Source organism: Natrix helvetica (assembly GCF_964273705.1).
Source record: "Natrix helvetica genome assembly, chromosome: 1".
NCBI classification, from domain to species: Eukaryota; Metazoa; Chordata; class Lepidosauria; order Squamata; family Natricidae; genus Natrix; species Natrix helvetica.
The window spans coordinates 46,689,693-46,709,341 of NC_138548.1; the positions used below are offsets into that span (position 1 = coordinate 46,689,693).

Sequence of the window (19,649 nt, forward strand, 5' to 3'; positions counted from 1 at the left end):
CTTCCGTATATTAAGTTGTTTAAGTGATTAAGTATAATTTCTGCTTGGTTTAAAACAAGATACCAAGGATGCATCTGAAGAGCAAAGCAACTTACAAGCATGCTTATTTGTTTGTGTTATTTAGGAGCTGCCTAACACCACAAATCCCTTCTGGAGGTGCCCCTCAGATCTATTGCCAGGTTTAAAAATCTAACCGCATGGTTTAATGCCTTTCTGATGAAAGTAGTGAGGCTTTCAGGATCGATGTCAGCCCTTTGAAATAGGCCAAGTCAAGAGACGGGCACTGTAGGGATTCTAGGTATGCTGCTTTATTGGGGTGTGTGTGTGGTAGAATAACAGAATCTTGGAAGTGTTTTTCTCTGCCCTCTCTTATTTCTCTCTTTTAGCAGAAAGAAATCCCGAGGGAGTTATTTCAAATTTCTTCCTCATGCTTTCCATATTTTTCGGACTGAGTTGCTGTTCCACTTCCTTTAACAATTCATGCCTTCCTTGCCCAAAGCATCCCCACATTCCTTTACAGGGAGAGATGGTTACATTGCCTGTTACAAGCTTTCCACAACGGCTCCCTGTGCACCTAAGCAGAAACCTTTGAGGACTTCACTTGGAAACAATCCTTGCATATCAAATTGAGGTTTCCTTGGTGCTCTCTGAGCTGGGCTGTTTTCTTGCAGACGTTTCATTACACAAACTAGGTGACATCATCAGTGTTTGCAAAGACTAGCATGATCAGGTTACATAGTTTGGGTAATGAAACATCTTCAAGAAAATTAACCCAGATCAGAAAGCACTAAGGACCCCTCATTTCAACCCCGAGCTACAAATATTCTCCTTTATTGGTATTATTAAGTATCATTTTGTGATACTTGATGCATGATCCTTGCTTCTTTCTTCAGTAATGGCATTCTTTCCTTGTTTGTTTTCCCCAAATGTTTTTCTTTAATCCACAGAAGCAATTTACGAAAGACCTAACTATATGTCTATCTTAAAACATCCATGCTACTTTTGGACTGAAGGCTCCCTCTTGTTCTTTCTGTACCACCCCAAGTTATTTCATGGTTGATAGTCTTTTTGGTAGCCATGGCATTGGTCTGTCAACCTGGTAAGCTGTTTTCCTTATAAAAAGTTCCTGTTGCCTCTTCACCCAGATCTTTCTTTCTTTCCAAAGTCAGTATTGGCCTTCTGCTTGAATCAAGTTTTCCTCACCATCTCGGCCATCTTTGGAAACATTACCAGTTTTGAGTGGGGTGGGGAGGATATCTTTAACACTGAGTGGTTATTTGGACTATTTAGTATCATTTCAGTGGGACCAATGCTTATTCCTTGCTTTCCAAAGCCCATCTTAAAGGGCCAGTGGTGGGTTCCAGCAGCCACTACTGCCGGTTCGCTCAGGGACGTGCCTTGCGTGTGCACTTGATGCATGCTGTGCGCGCTTGATGTGTGGTGCTGTGCATGCATGCGCAGTACAATGAAAATTGCTCTGTGCATGTGCAGAAGCCAAAAACAAGATGGCAGCACTTATGGTGCTGCCAGGAGAACCGGTTCAGGGGCATGGCAGGCATGGGTCGCTGCCGGTTCCAGGGACTCATGTCGCCAAGCTACTATTAATTTGGCTGAACCGGTCCGAACCGGTAGGAACCCACCACTGTAAAGGGCATGATCTTCCCTTCGACATTTCTCCAAATAGATAATGGCTGCTGTCAAGCTTTGCTATAGATTGGCCAAACAGCCATATCCAGTCTGTGCTTATACCACAAGATCAATAGCAGCATAGACATCCTTCCTCTGAGTTATTTCTCTACTTGGAGCCAACTCTTCCCCACCCCCCACAACTCCTCCCCCCTACAACTCCTGCTGAAACAACCAATTAGTGTAGCTAGTAATGCTTTACAAATGTCAATAAAATACAAAATTAGGAACATGCTCTTAATTTCCCCCCAACTTTTAAAATGTCTAATATCAATATGAAAGTACTTGACTCTAGTAGCAGTTTTTATTTTTGTCATATTTTATATTAAAATACTGATTTCTATATAGCCATGAAACATAGGAAAAAGAAATGTTTTTAAAAATATGGTTTAGGCTGACCTCCTTCTCATATTTTACGTATAATTTCAGTTCAGTGTTGATTTGCTTAATAATATATCATACTTTTCAGGTTCGGTGGTAACGTCTTTCAGTGATCGGAAAGCAGAACTTTCCAATATATACCATCAAAGACCTCCTGCTGATGTGGTGTACAACCCATTCTATATGCAAGTGCCACCTCTTTCTCCAGATATCAGTCAAGGCCACACAGAAAAAATGGTGAACAAGAGATTATATGGGTCAGGTAAAAGATTTCATCAGTTGCAACACCGTGCATTTCGCCACTTTAAAGAATAGTATTAAAAGACAGCAGACATGAATTCTGCTTTTTTATATTAGTTCTGAATAAAATAAGACTACATTAAACTAGGAAAGTAAATGTCCTAAAATTATTTTCCACAACCAGTCTAATATTTTTCTATATGTTTATGTGTCTATTTCTAATTGTTTTCCCAAATAGCCTTCCATTCAGGCTGCCCCTATTAGTAGAATACTGTATTTTGGTTTTTCAGGTCATTCTTGTATTTGTATTCAGTTCTTGGGCAAGACACTCAAGCTTTTTATTACACTAAAGCTACATACTCTAGGTACAAAACTCGAAAAGGAAGAAGAATAAGTTCATTTAAAGAGCAGCTTTACCTGAGGGGATAAATCTGTGTGGTATTTATATGGACTGCATTTCTTTAGAGCAAAAGCAGAAGCTGCAGATATTGTCTAAGGAAGAAAATAGTTTAAAGATTATCACTATTTGACATAGACCAACCAAATGAAGTACAGAAAAGCCCACACCCAATTGAATGGTTTTGTTTTAGGGAATTAACCATTGAATAGTTTTTCATAAGCATACTGTAACACTTTAGAGCCAGTTTGGTGTAGTTGTGGTATTTTAAGAATTTTGTACTGAAATAGAAATAAATTTGCTGTGTTTTTGCTATTGGAACCAAGTTTAGATATTATGTGGGGCATTGCCTTTGATTTTTTTAAACTGCTGTTCATACTACTTTCTGGCCTTTAGTTGGCTTGCTTTCTTTTCAAATATTTTCCAGCTTAGCTAGTATAGCAGCAATCACAGATACGTGCCTATGTTAGTTTAGATTGGTTGGAGTGATGTGTGAGTGGAATATTGAGAGGGAACACATTAAACAGAAAAACAGACAGAAGAAGTTGGTTGTATCTGCATGACTGCCAGTGTTCCTGCTAGGTTATTGCAGTCTTAAAAAAAATATTTGGTATAGGAAAGTAAGAAGTATATAAGCTGCTGTAGGTGAGCAGCTTATATACATTGCACCATGCAAACAGATAATGTATGTCTCCATCCAACCACCTCATTCTCATGTTGTCCCCTTCTTCTTTTGCCCTCAGTCTTTCCCAGCATTAGGCTCTTCTCCAGTGAGTCCTTCCTTCTCATTCGGCAGCCAAAGTATTTGGGTTTCATCTTCAGGATCTGGCCTTCTAGAGAGCAGTCAGTGTTGATCTCCTCTAGGACTGACCGGTTTGATCGCCTTGCAGTCCAAGGGACTACCAGGAGTCTTCTCCAGCACCATAGTTCAAAGGCCTCAATTCTTTGGCGCTCAGCCTTTCTTATGGTCCAACTTTCACAGCCATACATGGCAACTGGGAAAAACATAGCCTTGACTATACCCACTTTTGTTGTGCAGGGTGATGTCTCTGCTTTTTAGTATGCTGTCTAGATTTGCCATAGCTTTCCTCCCCAGAAGCAAGTGTCTTTTAATTTCTTGGCTGCAATCCCCATCTGCGGTGATCTTGGAGCCCAGAAAAATAAAATTCTGTCACTACCTCCATTTCTTCCCCTTCTATTTGCCAGGAATTGAGAGGGCCGGATGCCATGATCTTAGTTTTCTTAACATTGAGTTTCAAGCCAACTTTTGCATATCTATAGTAGATACTTTTTTATGCAGTACATGCATGTACATATCAGACTGACTTAAACTCAGATGTTGCTAATGCTATTCAGGCTGTATAAAATTATTTAAATATCCATAGAACATGAACTGGGATGATTGGTTGAACTTTAGTTTACTGTTTGCATACTGTTGTGCCTTTCTGATGCTGAGTGTCTGAATGCAGGTAAAAATGCGGAGTCTTCATGTTGGTCTGGACTGTCTTTTTGCAATTTTGGGCACATGTCAACTTTTTATATGCTCTTGTGCCCTGTTCAAATTTAAAAAGTATATTTCAAAATCCTAAGCTGAAAACTCTTGTTTTCATTCCTTGCTCTTGATTCTGCTATTTAACATTTGCTGACTTAGTTCTTGGAGGGGGGGTGGGGGATGAAGCTTTTTCAGTCTTGCTTGCTGCTCCTAGAGCTACAACAGAACTTCTTGTTAGCTTGTTGACTTTTTTGCTTCTCGTCATTGCAGCCTTGTGCCAGAGAGGCATGTCCATTCATACAGGGGTTAAAGTGTGGCTCTCTTTGTCTTCTGTTACCTTCTTGGCAGGGAAAATTTAAGGGAATGCAAGGGATGTAAAGGAAACTCTCTATCATAAAGCTGGGCAGAATCTTTTTCTAATAAAATATTCAACCTCTGCTTGTCTTTTTCCCATGTTGTTTTTGTTTTATTGGCAATTATTGTATGTTTCCAGTTTTGTCTGTACTAGCAGTCAGCATAGACAGCCACCTGACCTACTGTTGCAACACTAAATAAAAATCAGGGAACAAAGCTCTGATCTTCTGTTGCCATTGTTTGCTACGGTTAACATTAGAAACCAGGAAGAATCTGTCTAGGGAGATTCTCAGTCATCCATGACACGGCTGTCCCAAAAGTGCTTTTGAGACAGGAAGAATCTGGTAGCACCTTTTTCTGACTAGCAGGTTATATTGGAAGGCATAAGCTTTTGTGAGCTACAGCTCACTTTATCAAACACTTCTGCTATAAAAGTCTGTAGAGATTCTCAGTCATCCAGGTCATAGCTGTCCCAAAGGTGCTTTTTCAGGAGACAACTGGACTTTCTTGTTTTTTCTTTGAAGACGTTTCACTTCTCATCCAAGAAGCTTCTTCGGCACTGACAGGATAGAGTGGGGAATGGAAGGATTGATATTCCTTGCAGACATCTGGTCATTTGCATCCTTTTAGAGGGTCGTTGAAGCACTTGGAGGTTTATCTGTGTCCTCAGGATCACCTGAGTAGTGCTCCTGGTTCCAGTAATCTGTAATTTTTCTCTGGAAATCCAGAGAAAGAATTTTTTTCTCTGAAAATTGTGCTGTAGCTCATGAAAGTTCATGCAGCTTAATGATATTTGTTAATGGGAAAAGATGCTACCAGACTTCTCTTGATTTTTCCCAGAGTTAGACTTGTCTGTTTTTAGGAAGTGATAGCAATTGCTCACTTGATTATGAATCAAAGTAATGTATGAAATTTTATAACAGTTGATAGCAACATCATATCAAACCCATTCCGGTATAGTATTTTTTAATAAATTTAACATTTTTATTGAGTTATAAAATATTGTATAGAATTTTTAAAAAATTAAACTTTCTGTTTGTTTTTTTCAGTTTGTGACTTAAGAAGTAGCACATTGCCTTGCTCTTCCTCTTTAAGTCAATCTATGTTTGATCTTACAAGCCCACCCCACCGATTTATTCAGGTAAATAAGTGTTATTTAGTTTTATTAATAATTGTAAATGATTGATTACAGGTACTCTTTGACCTATCACCACCAATGAAACTGGAATTTCAGTTTGCTGAATGATGTGTCCGTTAAGTGAATCATCATGTGACTGGATCCAATTTTGTGACCACTTTTACTGCAATCATTAAGTAAATCATGTGGTTGTTAAGTGAATCACTTGTTGTTTTTAAACAAACCTGTCTTCCCCAATTGACTTTGCTTCTCGAAAGCCAGCTAGAAAGGTCACAAATCACGATTGCATAACTAAGATGCTGCAACTGTCGTAAATACAAGCCAGTTGCAAAGTGCCTGAATTGCAATCATATGACTGCAGGGGTAGTGCAATGGTTGCAACTTTGAGGACAAGTTGTAAGTCACTTTTTCTGAGTCTGTCATAACTGAATTGTTGTTAAATGATCAGTCATAAATTGAGAATTACCTGTAATTCCTTAATATATTTCAATCTCACAGCTAGTTCTGTATTTCCTTGTTCTTGTTTTGTTTTTTTATTAACTAATCAGGCTTTCTTTTTTTCCTAGAAGAGATATGATTCCGCCTCCAGTACACCAAGCAGCATCTCCTCCAGAAAGAATTCACAAGGTAGTAACAGGAGTTTAGGTAATGAGCACTATTTTCTTGTCTTACTTCTGGTAGAAATCTGGTAAACTGGCCTCATATGATGAGAGGGGTCTGTGAAGTCCAGAAATACCTGGTACAAGCAGGCTATAGATGTAGGCCAATGTAGGTCCTACATTATGTTTTTATAAAATCAAAATATATTTTGACTTAGAAGTTCCAGAATTTCTGTTGTACTTCGCTTTCTAGCTTTGTTAGAAGTGGAAGTTACACTGGTATCTTAATAACAGTTAAAAATAGACTTCACCAGAAGAAAAAATATAGGTTGGAATAAGTTATAGCCTTAAGCCTTAACTTAAGTTGATTGAACCCAACAAATATAAGACCTAGTTAAAATATGTTGTATTACTTCCTAGACTACAATATTTGATATAATAAATAGAAGCATAAGGTACATATTTTTAATCCACTGTATTAAAAAAAGAAAAAAAACTATCTCCCTTTAATGAAAAGCTAATATATCCAGAGTAGAAAAAATTCATAAAAGTGGTTTGCTGATCTCCTTATTCTCCACATAGAAACTTCTTTACCCATGCAAATTCAAATATGTAACTACAATATGAATTGGTACAAATGTGGAATGGCTTAACCATATACTCTCTTCAAAAGCCAATGCTTTTTTTAAGGGGGGGGGAATCATTGGAAATTCTGAAGGATTAGGGCACGGATGTCAAACCTGTGGTGTCACATTGCCATCCCGTGACATTTCATGACATTTTTTTTCCATTCGTGGAGCTGGGGTGGGCTTGGCCTGCACGGGACGCATCCGACCCATAGGCTGCCAATTTGACACTCCTGGGTTAGGGAAAATGCGGGCCAAGGACTGGGAAAATCCACTGAAGCAAAAAAAACACAACCTCTGTCTATAGGAAATAGGAAAATATTGAGATTACCATGTAGAAAATAATAGGATTAAGAAAATGAAATGCCATTTTAAGTTGAAGCTCATAAAATCACTGCTCCAAAGCTGACAGCAAGGAAGCAAACATTTTATTATGTAAAGAAATATTCCTCAGACTGCACTGGAGTGAACTTTATTGAACGTGTTTTTGACACAGTGCATCCTGTGTTAAGTCATCCTTGCTCAGAATTCTGGGAATTGCAATCCTACTGCATCTGAAAAATGGCAGGTTGGCGAAGATTGCTGTAGACTTTAAAAAGTACTTTCAGAAACCTAGCTCGGTACATTGTTTTAGATTCATTTGCCTGTTCCTGTTCCTTTTAGCATAAACTTTGCTTGGCAGAGTGATACAACATTGGTGAAAAGGTTAATCTCTCTGGTTCTGCCAGTGCAGGTGTATGCTGAAGAATGTTGGCAACCCACTATCTTGTTAATGGAGTTTTGAAAACATTTTTTATGATGCATTAAGGCAGGATTAACCATAAACAGCTGGAACACTGACGAATTTGATTTCTATCAAACACATGTATTTCCTTATACATAACAGCTGACATATGCTGGCAGTAGGGAGAAATATTTTAGTAATGAGAACAGATTTTTTTTAAAAGTCTGACTTCACTGGATAAACTAATGTTTTTTCAGCCTTTGAGAACAAGTTCCAAAAGTGTTTTTGGATTTATCCCCAGATACAATTACATTATCAGGTGATGAAAGAGAATTTGGCAGGCTGAACGTGAAGGTGTGCTATCTTTTTTCTGTAGAACAGATATGGATCACCATCTTGAAAGTAAGTAATCCTAAAACACATTCCATTACTGGTTCTTCAATGGTTCCATTTGGGGCCCTTGTGGAAAAAAAATAGTTTATACCCTAAACTCAGCTGTTAGGCAAGAGCCATTAGGCTGACAAACAAGCCACCTTCTAAAAACCACAGTGGTTCCATTTACTGTTGAATAAACACTATAGAATTACTGGACAGATTCAAATTAAGCAGACAAATAATATGTGCAGCTTTTTAAATTTTTTGTCTCACTTACTTTAATTTCATGTCATCCAGGTTTCATTTAAGACTGTTGCATTTGGCTCCTGCATGAAAAAATAGAAACATCCACTGGAAAGCTTAATGAAGTGTTTTAAATGATAACCATTCTAAATAAAAGATTGAAAATATGTGTGAGATTTTCATTAATCGTTATGCATAACTTCCCAATACCCCATTTGGTTCCTCTCTTTGCACATATACACATACACACTCACAGGCAGCCCCATCTACTGTATCTTTCTCTGTGTAATCCCATACACATCCTGAGTACCTCTGGGAACAATAAGACATTTTTATTTTTATTTATTTATTGAATTTGTACAATCGCCTGTCTCACCAACAGTGACACTGGGCAGGCACAATCATATAAAACACCAACTGTAAAAACAAGAGAGAAATATGTAAAAAAAAATCACACAAACACACACACACACACACACACACCTTGTGTGAAGGGAGGATAAAATTCCCCCACTCAACAATGGAAGATCTCACTTGCCATCTTCAGGCTGCTGCCTTTGGCTTAAAATGTGAATGGAGCTGCCGTCTTTCTGTAAATCTTGGTGGGAGGGGATGGGGTGCTGGCTTTGTTTCAGTAAGTGGAATGATTGGTTGTGTGGTTGTATCATGATTGGTAGATTGATGCTGATTGGTGCTGGCTGTGTGTGCATTGTTGTTTTGTATTGTAATGGCCTGGGTGGTGGGTGGTGTTCGTTTGTTGACTAGGGCTGGTTTCCAGATGTTTGGTAGGCGGGAGGTATCATCACGTTTATTCATGTTGTGGGGGTGTTTCTCTATTTCGATGGCTTCCATAATTATTCTCTTGTTGAGGTGTTCTGTTTTGGAGATTAACCTGGCTCCTTCAAAATTGATTTCATGTCCTGTAGCTTTAAGGTGCTGGAAAAGGGAGGAAGTTTTTTTCTTTTTTTCTTACTGAGTTCTTCTATTCTGTGATGCGTGCATTTATTCTCCTGGTTGTTTGTCCTATATATGTTGCTGGGCAGATTTTGCATGGTATTTCGTAGACTCCTTGGACCCTCATCTCCAGAACCAAACGCCTAGCCGACAAAGACCACCTGAAAACTGAATTACACAAACTCACAGATGTATTAATCTCCAACAGATTCCAAAGAAAAACAATCACCAACCTAATCCAAAAGGAGACTCCCCCCAAAAACCAAGACACAGAACAGGACAATGGCATCAACCTCCTCCCTTACATCAAAGGCACCACAGATAAAATCAGCAAAATTCTCCACAAGCACAATATCAGGACAGCCTTCACCACTGATCAAAAAATAGCCAACATCTTAAGAAACCCCAAAGACAAAATCCAGCTAGAAAACCAAGGAGTCTACGAAATAACATGCAAAATCTGCCCGGCAATATATATAGGACAAACAAACAGGAGGATAAATGCACGCATCACAGAACACAAGCACGCAGTAAGAAAAAAAGAAAAAACTTCCTCCCTTTTCCAGCACCTTAAAGCTACAGGACATGAAATCAACTTTGAAGGAGCCAGGTTAATCTCCAAAACAGAACACCTCAACAAGAGAATAATTATGGAAGCCATCGAAATAGAGAAACACCCCCACAACATGAATAAACGTGATGATACCGCCCGCCTACCAAACATCTGGAAACCAGCCCTAGCCAACAAACGAACACCACCCACCACCCAAGCTTTTACAATACAAAACAACAATGCACACACAGCCAGCACCAATCAGCACCAATCTACCAATCATGATACAACCACACAACCAATCATTCCACTTACTGAAACAAAGCCAGCACCCCATCCCCTCCCACCAAGATTTACAGAAAGACGGCAGCTCCGTTCCCATTTTAAGCCCAAGCCCGAAGATGGCAGGTGAGATCTTGCCGAAACGTTGCAAAGTCAATCTCAATCTTACACGGGAAAAGACCCGAATACAACAAAACCAGCATACCTAACACCCGTGAAAATCTACAAATTTTCCCTTCCCTTGGGACGCGCCCGGAGACTGCAGCTAGTCCAGAACGCGGCCGCGTGGGTTGTCATGGGGAGTTCTAGATACTCCCACGTAACACCACTCCTGCGCGAGCTGCACTGGCTACCTGTGGTTTTTCGGGTGCGTTTCAAGGTTTTGATCACCATCTTTAAAGCGCTCCATGGCATAGGACCTAGTTACTTGCGGGATCGCATCCTCCCACATACATCCCTGCGGCCAATCCGCTCTCACAGGGAGGGGCTTCTCCAGGTGCCGTCCACTAGGCAATGCCAGCGGGCGGCGCCAAGGAATAGAGCCTTCTCTGTGATGGGCCCAACCCTCTGGAATGACCTCCCCCCCGATATTAGAACCACCACAGACTTCCGCTCCTTCCGACAAAAATTGAAGACTCACCTGTTTCGATTAGCTGGCCTGGCATAATTATAACTGTTACAACTGTTACCTCCTGGAAATACATTCTCAACTGGTTTTTTTAAGGGTATTGTTTTAAATCTATTTGATTTTAGGGCTTTTAGAGCCATATTTATATTCTTCCGTACAGTTCTTTTAATTTTTTAACCTCCTCCATATGTATATTTATATCTATATTTATATTTGTATTTATTATCTGTTATTTGTTGTGTGGACTGTACACCGCCCCGAGTCCTTTTCGGGAGAGGGGGCGGTCTAGAAGTACGAAGAATAAATAAAATAAATAAATAAGTATATCTTAGACAGCCAGTATTAAACCACTTTTTCAGCAATAATTATGTAAAGCAATAATTTGAATTGGCAAAGTTGATGGTTCCGTTGCTTTGAGATTTTATGAAGTTGAAGAACCATATTTTATAGTAAGATGAATGGTAATGTTAATCATAAATAAAGCAAATGGACAGACGGAGACTAAGCATGTAGTTGTGTTTTCCTAGTTTGCATTGTTTAATTTTCAATTTTGTAGTGCAAAGATTTGAACTGGTCATCTACTTCTGAAGAACACCCTCAAATTTCCATCAAAGGAATCCTCACCTTACACAAACCAGTGCAGTTCAGATGTTTAGCAAAAGAAGCTTCCAATGTAAGTGGCACTTAAAAAAAAAACCCCAAATCTATTTCAAAATTCTTCTATTTATAATATGTGAATTGATAAAAGCAGCGAGACAAGTGATGGAAAGGCTTCCCCACCCCCCAATATCACATTTAACTGTTGCTTGCTTCTAGGACATTCAGTTCATGGAAACCTTTGTGTTTGCTATTAAACTGCAACTTCTCCAGACTGCAAGACTTGTGTTCAAAGTACAATCCCTGATTCCCAGGAAAAAAACTATAGGAGAATGTATTTTACCCCTGCGCGATCTCAGTTCACAGGAAATGGATTATTGGCTGATGATAACACCTCCTTCCAAAGCTTCAGTAAGTATCCCAAGGATTCTTGAAAGAAATACACGGGGCTTTATGCAGGAACAGAAATCTAGAATTGGTTTTTGTTGGGTCCTTTTGTTTACATTCATTGATTCTTCCCTGCTTCTGTCAGGAGCCCCCAATGCTGGGAGGGGGGAGAGAAAAGAGGGCCCTCACTTGTAGCCCCTATCAGCTAAGTCTTCCACACTCGCTTCTCCCATTGTCAAATTGCAACCTTTTCCTTTTCATCTACAGAGTTAATGTCTGAAAAATTATAAACAGGGTGCAAAGCTTATAATTCTTTAGATGTTGCAACTCCTTCTTCTCCTTCACCTGTTGTAAATTCATCTCCATCCTAGCTATAAATTCACAATAGCTTTATATCTCTAATAGTAGTTTTTATTCAGAGGCTGGATTATGTAACAATTTGACCAGTTTTGAAAAGGATGGCCTTAATAAGTCTGTTGATTTTCTCTGGTCTGGCCTACCTTGAACAGCTGATATCTCCACAAGAAAATTAAAACTATAATTTCTTGAGATAGCCTACAGTAAGAGATTCTTACAAGGCAATACCTTACCCTCTTTCGTTAACTCCATGAATCATAGAAATATTTGTCTGCTTCTGAATATTATCTTGCTTCCTACAATTCTTAAGTCCTTTTTGTGTGGGAAGCGTTCTTGAAAATATCTATCAAGCCCATCTCCTTTACTCTCCAGACATAAGACAGATTGGCATTTGTCTAAAATGGAGTTACATTGGTAATGAAAGTATTTTAATTATGAAACTTCATCACTATAGAACTTCACACAAGGAAGTTATATTGTAGCTTCACTTATTAACATCTACCAGAACTGGCTCTAAAGAATCAGGAAATGAATTCCATGAACCAAAGGTCATCCCAACCTCATGAAAAAGTATTTAGAAATGTAAGGCAGTTTTTTTTAAAAAAACAGTTTATAATCTGGAAAAAAAAGATCCTGCCATTTTAAAAAATGGAGAGATTCTACAGAAATCCTGACAGCACTTTGCCCAAAACATATACAATAGGTTTTTTTTTAAAATCCCAATTTTGATTCTGGCAAATTTGGAAGGATTAGAATTTATAATTCTATAGCATACAAAAGTAGCATTATCCGGTATTAAAAAAAGATAGAGCTAGTTTTTGATTAAACTGATGTTTCTTTGTCAAAATGGAAGATCTGATCTTTTCACTTCACACCTGTGTAACAAAATATTTTATTTGGGCAAGTTGGCTAAGATGAAGATGGACCATTTCTTTGCTCTTTGACTCTCTGTGCAGGTGTGTTCTGCAGAATTGAAAATAGGCACCTGTTTTCAAGCAGTAAACAGCCGGATCCAGTTGCAAATCCTGGAAGCTCAGAACCTTCCAAGTTCATCCACACCATTGTCTTCAAGTAAATACTATAGTCTTATTGGTCAAATACCATGAAGGAGAGCATGTTTAAATACAAAACCAGACATCTCTGTGTGGCTGCTATTGTTCTTTTATGATTGTATAATGGCTTTTATATAAAGCCATGACATATCTTGATCTACTATCTAGGCTTCTCACATACATAAAAGTAAAACTAAAAAGAATCCATGTCTTCTGCATCCTCTCAGTTGATTCTTTCTATTTTAAAATATGCTTCCTTAAAGCCCGTTATTTAATATTCAAATACGCTTATAGCAGGGGTGGGTTGCTGCTGGCATTACTGCCGGTTCGCAACCCACGTGCAACATGCACATGCACTCTCCAATGTAAATTGTTCTGCGCGCATGTGCAGAACAATTTACAGTGAACAGCGCACGCACATTCAACAAAATCCAAAATGGCGGTGGCCAAGCGGCAGGGAGGGAATCAGTTCAGGGGCGTGGCATGCCTGGGTCGCTGCCCATTCTGCCACCCAGGCCTGAATTCCACTACCGGTTTGGCTGAATCGGCAGCAACCCACCTCTGGCTTAGAGGTTTGAGTAGATTTATATAGGTATGGGGATGTTGCAGTCAAGATAGCAATAGGCTACATTTTCTGTTACACTCATTGACTGACATGGACAAATTTAACAGGGAAAACTGCAGCGTCCAGAAAGCTTTCATTAGGAAACGGTCTCACTTCAGAAAGTATATATCAGTGGGTCAAAAAGCAACAAAGCTGCACTTTAAGTAGAAAGATGAATTCCATTGGTCTTTCTAACAGCCTAATACTGGGAACTGAAGCTGTTTTCCAGTGAGCAGAGTCTTGTTTCCAAGGGGTGAGAAATGAATGTTTATGCCTTAAAATGCATTCACCCTCTCCTGGTGGGGGGGGAGGTCCCTCTCTCCCCATTTGCCAATTGTATTATAATTATCAATAACATATTCTTTCACTTTTGGATTTCAAACTTCACACAGTGAAAACATTCCAAAAAATTAATTCTATCGTAGATTTTTTTGTAAAGATTGTGATGCTCAGCACTGAAGGATTGGTTGATACGAAAAAAACTCGTCTGCTGAAATCTACTAACAGCCAAGTAAAATGGGGAGAAACCCTGATGTTCCCTGTGAGCCAGAATGAACATGGAATAAACTTTCTCATCAAACTCTACAGTAGAAGCTCAGTGAGAAGAAAACATTTCCTGGGACAGGTTAGTTCCCCCCCCCCCCAATGACACCCAATGCAAAAGTTTCTGAATTCTAAATCTAAAGTTTATGTAGACCATGAACTTTGCTTTTTACCCCTCAAAAATGTTACCATTAATGTAATCCTGGTTGAAATAAAACAGGAATAGGAAGCTTGCAACCCTCCAGATTTTTCTGAATATTGTCTAGCCATTTGATATTCAGAAATTTCTTTAAATATGGATTTAATTACATTGCTAGATCTTTTAATTTTTTTATCTCATTATGAATAAATAATTTTGTACCATAAACAATTTCCTCTTATGCAACTTTATATCAGAAATCTCAGATTTACAACTAATTGTCAGGAGATACAAATTTCCATTCCATTCCATTCTATAAATTGTCGGGAAGTATAAATTTGTGAATAGTTCAAAAGCCACATCCATCCATCCATCCATCCATCCATCCATCCATCCATCCATCCATCCATCCATCACAAAACTATAGATATCATAAATTGAATTCAATAAAGCTAAATTTTGAAGGTAAGTTATTTGTAGATTTTACAGATGGCACAACATTAAATACAATACCTAATAGCCTGGAAAATAGAAATGATATTCAAAACAATCTTAACAGGCTAGAAGAATCACTATTAGAAAGAGAATGCAATTTTATAAGACACAGGCAAAGTATTATTAGGCGATAAAGATTAAATGCTATGAAGGTATTGAAGCAGAAATCTCCAGATCATGGAATGTAAAAATTTCATCCTATGTAATTTTTTTTCAAAATCCTAAAAACAAAAAGATAACATATTTTTTTAGAATCAATTTTTAATGAAATGCATATTTTATCAGCACCTGCTGTCATTCATCTTAGCATACATGTTCTTAATTCATCTTCTATATTATATAAATATGATTTTTATACACAGATCAAGATAAATGTCAAAACAGCTTTTGGCGTCATCTTTATAATGATGTTTTGTTTTTCTTATCATGCAGGTTTGGTTAAGCAGTGACAGCAACAGTGCAGAAGCTGCTGATCAATGGAGGGACACAATTGCTAATCCAGAGAAGGTTGTGGTTAAATGGCATAATATCATTCCAGTGTGATACTGCTTTGAACAGCCCTTTTGGTACTGATTTGGACTTGAGCCAGACACTTTTGTACTTATTTAAAATTACCAGCCATCAGATAACAAAGAGACAGAAAAAAGATATCTATATGGATGCATACAATATCATCTGCCCAAGAAAATCACAGAGGAAGCAATAGAATTGAAAAAGGAAGTTGGGAATCCTAGCAAAGTACATGAAAATTCAAAAGCCATGTTGAAAAATTAGTGGCTTGATTATTAATTGACTGTTATTCTATAAGGCTTACATGTAAAACATTTTAATACATTAATTTTTAAATTAATTTAATTTTAAATTAATTTTAAAACTTTGTATATCTTTTCGTGAAAAATACCATAGAAGGACTATCCTTCAAGATGATTTCGCTCCATGTATTAGTTGACAACCACATTCCAGCTATTGTTTTGCTTCTAAAAGTATTCTGTGGACACTTTATTATTCCCACCAACATGTTGAACAAGTGAGTAAGGTAGGCAGGGAGGTAGAAATAATACTTTACCATTTAAATTGAAATAAACATTTCAAGGTAATTTTTAAGAATAATTGTTGTGTTGGATAGTAAATTTGAGGCATGGGCAGGGAAGTAACAATTTTTTTTCTTAATTAATTTGATTTTACAGTTCTTCAACATAAAATTTGCTTTACTGTTTTGAATAGATATATTAATAAGAGGTATTCCAATTATGAAATTCAGTAGAATCTGATATCATACTTAGAACTAACAGGGACCCAGTATTCTGTTTTTTAGGAAATCTGCATTCACCAGTCCTTATAAAATGAAAGAAACAAAACGAAATATGTAATCATGATTCTAACCAATTATTTTGAAAAATAAGTGTCTTCCCACCCTTCAGTATTTTAAAATAACATATAAAGTGATAAAGGCTAATAGAGCTTATATGATAAACAAGTCCATGGATAACTAAACTGGCACCACTTATACAGTTTTGTAGAGTGCCCAGATGCCCAAATCTGAACCATGTGAGACCAATGGCCATAATCAAGCAGGTACCCTTACTATTTTAATAGAGATAAAGCATTTTAAGGCACAAGGATCTGCATTTACTGCATACAATACAGTGTCTTGACAACTGAGATGTTTGGCAAAAAGTTTGGTGGTTGAAATAGGCACTGTGCAGCCATTGGGAAAAACAGATCAGTAACATCTAAAAAACCTTAATGGGGATTTGAAATGCATCATTTAACTTGAATGCCTTTGTTGCCTCTTTCTTAGAGTATCAGTTCACACTGAGCTTTCAATAAATAGGATTCAGTTTGCCTCAAAGCTGTTGCCATATGAACCTGGAAGGGCACATTTAACATCAGCCCTCATGCTGATGTAATCTCAGGAGTATTTGTCCTATGATGCCCAAGAAGGACATGAAACAATTCAGCCAGAGTTCAGTTCTTTATTTGCTTTCACATAGCAGACAGATTCTTGCCAGAGTAAACCCTTACTAGTTCCAGCCTTATGGATGCACCCTGAGAGATTATCTAAGGAGTGACTATCCTTACTTTCTTCCTCTGTCTCCTTTCCAGCACCAAGATGTGCTGCCTCTTGTCTCCCATCTCTTTCTGGAATATGCTTCCTCCTTCATGAGAGACTGCCACTTCATTGTAGTCCATCACACCAACTCCCCCTCCGTGGGAACCATCTCCCACAATACCATTCCTATTTCTCATAACATCGAAAGTACACAAGATGCATTTATGCAATGGTCAGAAATGAAACCATACATTTCCAGCAAATGGATATTTTTATGGATCATTAAACTTCAGAAATTCTATTCTCTGCAGCCTCTGCTGAAAACATTAAGAATTGCTACAGGCAGTATTACACTATTTTAAAATGTTCTGGTTTCAAAAACGACAAGGCTGGTATCTGAATTCTGTTTCATTCAGACTTGGTTGGTGTCGGTGATGCATGAAATAGAGAGTGTCCTAAGTGCATAATGAACTATGAATCAGAAAGTATAGCTTTAGAGCGATTAGCTGGATGAATCCAAATTTTCATGAGGAAGGAGGAGAAAAAAAGGCATGGGTAGAAAAGGTAGTATTAACTACAGAATGACAGCATAGAGAACCAAAGTTCAGGAGAGATGGGAATAATGAATTAAGGAAAAAAATGATCAAACTAAAAGCCACACTAAGAAAATCAAATGAAAAGAAACTTACTCCAAAACAATGAAATCTGGAATAATTCAGAAAAAAAATGTCTCTGTATCCTCAAAGATTATAATTAGGTAGCAAATTATTATTTTGCTATGCAAGCAGTCCTTGCTTAACCAGTCATTGAGCAACCATTTGAAGGTACAACAGACCCCCCAAATGATATGTATGACCCAATTTCACCCCTATATGAACGTGTGATCTCATTTTAGACACTTGGCCACTGGCTTGCATTTACAGCCATTTGCAATATCCAAAGGTCATGTGATTGCCATTTTTGCCATTTTCGAGTATTTGTTTCTGACCAAAAATTGGATGGACAGGTTCATTTAATGACCATCACATTCACTTAATGATCACCATGTTTGCTTAATTATTGCTACAAAAATCAGGCATGGTCACCTGGTGACCTACCTAACTGCAATGGTTTATGATTTTATGAACTTTTTTGTGGCAGCCGTTAAGCAGACAGTAATTCTGCGCTCAATTATGGTCGTACATTGAGGACTACCTGTATGAATTAAATGCTAAATTAGCTGGATTTAAATCTGGGGGAGCAAAGGAAATAGTGGTAAGATGTAGCAGCTAGTCTTTCTGAAGAGCATTGGTCCCAGCAAATAAAAAGCAAATAAAAAAATGTGGCTTGCAATGCATTCAATATTGTCACTGTACAGTTTAAAAAAATGTTTGTTTGTTTGTTTATTGGATTTATATGCCGCCCTTCTCCCAAGGACTCAGGGCGGCATACAACATTAAAAAAAACACATATTACAAAAGTTAAAAAGGAAATTAGATAAGAGTATCCAAAAACAAACCCAATTAATATTAACAATAACATTTTAAATGTTATTTAAATGTTTAAATGGATTGGTTAGAAGTTGCATTAAAAATTTAAATCCAAATTTAAATATCCTGCAGTTCTTTGGTTAAGACTTTTGTTATCAATGTACTTTATGTGCATCCAATTCATAGTAAAGGTCATATTAGTCTGTCACTGTTAAAAAAATACTTTTTATCTACTGTATTGCAAAGTAAGCAGTAAAAAAATAGCATCTTTTTAAAGCAAAATAATCACTGCAATTAGAACAATGAAATAATGAGCAGAGGTGCTTTAACACTCTTGTTACAGTATTTTATTTCCTCTCTTTCTTCTTTTTCACAAACATTGTACATGTTGTCTAGTAGGATAAATAGAGATCTTATGAGGGCTTCATGCAATAACAATATTCCTAGGGAGCTCACATCCAAATATCAGAATATATAGAATTTCTACTGAATTTATAGTACTGTAATACACAAATGACCAGATGTTTTATTATATATGTATATCTTAATGCATATTTTTATGAATGTATACAGTATGTATGGGTGTGTTGATGCTCCCCCGGAGTCACCCTGTGTGAGTTGGGCAGTCTTATAGATATGTTTAATAAATAAATGCAATAAATATAATGATTGAAGCTTTGTATACATAGATTCTAGTCTGACTTTGCCTTCTTCCTGTGGTCTGATCTGTTTAGCAAAAGTCTCTAGCCAAAGATATTTGGCTTGCTGTTCAAATGATAAAAATATGCCTGAGGAGTTTCACATGGGCACATAGACATACACATACAAACAAACACACACATGGAAATTATTTTATTGAACAAAACTCAAGCAAAAAGGAAAAAAAAAATCTCTTTCTCAGAGCTTCCTGATGATAGTGTGAAGCTGAGTATCAATTTCACATTATGCAACATGCCGGGCCTTGTGCCAGAACTTTGTTTAAGAAGGGTGTGAAATGAATTGACCAACAAGCTAGTGATGCCAAATGTTAACAATGACGTCACTGTTAATCTACCTCATGAATAATCCCGGATCCTGGCACAGCTGTAAACTAGACTTCAAATCTTATTATTAACCTACATGCTACATTGTCAGGACATATTTTTGGTTAATTATTAGAAAACTAGTATGCCTTCTGGTATGAATAGTTACAGCAATTCTGTAGGCACCTGCAATTCTTTGAGAATAGTCTGCTTTCTACAGCCTAGCTTTGTAGAACTGCTACAAATGGCTTCAAAGTAG

The 19,649-nt window shown here is 37.6% G+C and overlaps 1 protein-coding gene across 4 annotated transcripts in view; it reads left to right on the forward strand.

Moving 5' to 3' along the window:
* TC2N (tandem C2 domains, nuclear) overlaps positions 1 to 18,588 on the forward strand; it is a 37,898-nt gene extending 19,310 nt beyond the window's left edge. The window contains exons 4-12 of one of the 4 annotated variants that reach the window (XM_081956506.1): positions 2,156 to 2,329; positions 5,600 to 5,691; positions 6,255 to 6,315; positions 7,939 to 8,039; positions 11,229 to 11,345; positions 11,489 to 11,680; positions 12,970 to 13,084; positions 14,095 to 14,294; positions 15,279 to 18,588. In XM_081956506.1, the coding sequence (XP_081812632.1) occupies positions 2,156 to 2,329; positions 5,600 to 5,691; positions 6,255 to 6,315; positions 7,939 to 8,039; positions 11,229 to 11,345; positions 11,489 to 11,680; positions 12,970 to 13,084; positions 14,095 to 14,294; positions 15,279 to 15,389 (1,163 nt within the window). In that variant the 3' untranslated portion in view covers positions 15,390 to 18,588. Of the gene's footprint in view, positions 1 to 2,155; positions 2,330 to 5,599; positions 5,692 to 6,254; positions 6,334 to 7,938; positions 8,040 to 11,228; positions 11,346 to 11,488; positions 11,681 to 12,969; positions 13,085 to 14,094; positions 14,295 to 15,278 lie in introns of all 4 variants that reach the window. The other 3 variants (XM_081956505.1, XM_081956507.1, XM_081956504.1) reach the window with 3 other exon arrangements.
* The last annotated feature ends 1,061 nt before the right edge of the window (positions 18,589 to 19,649 follow it).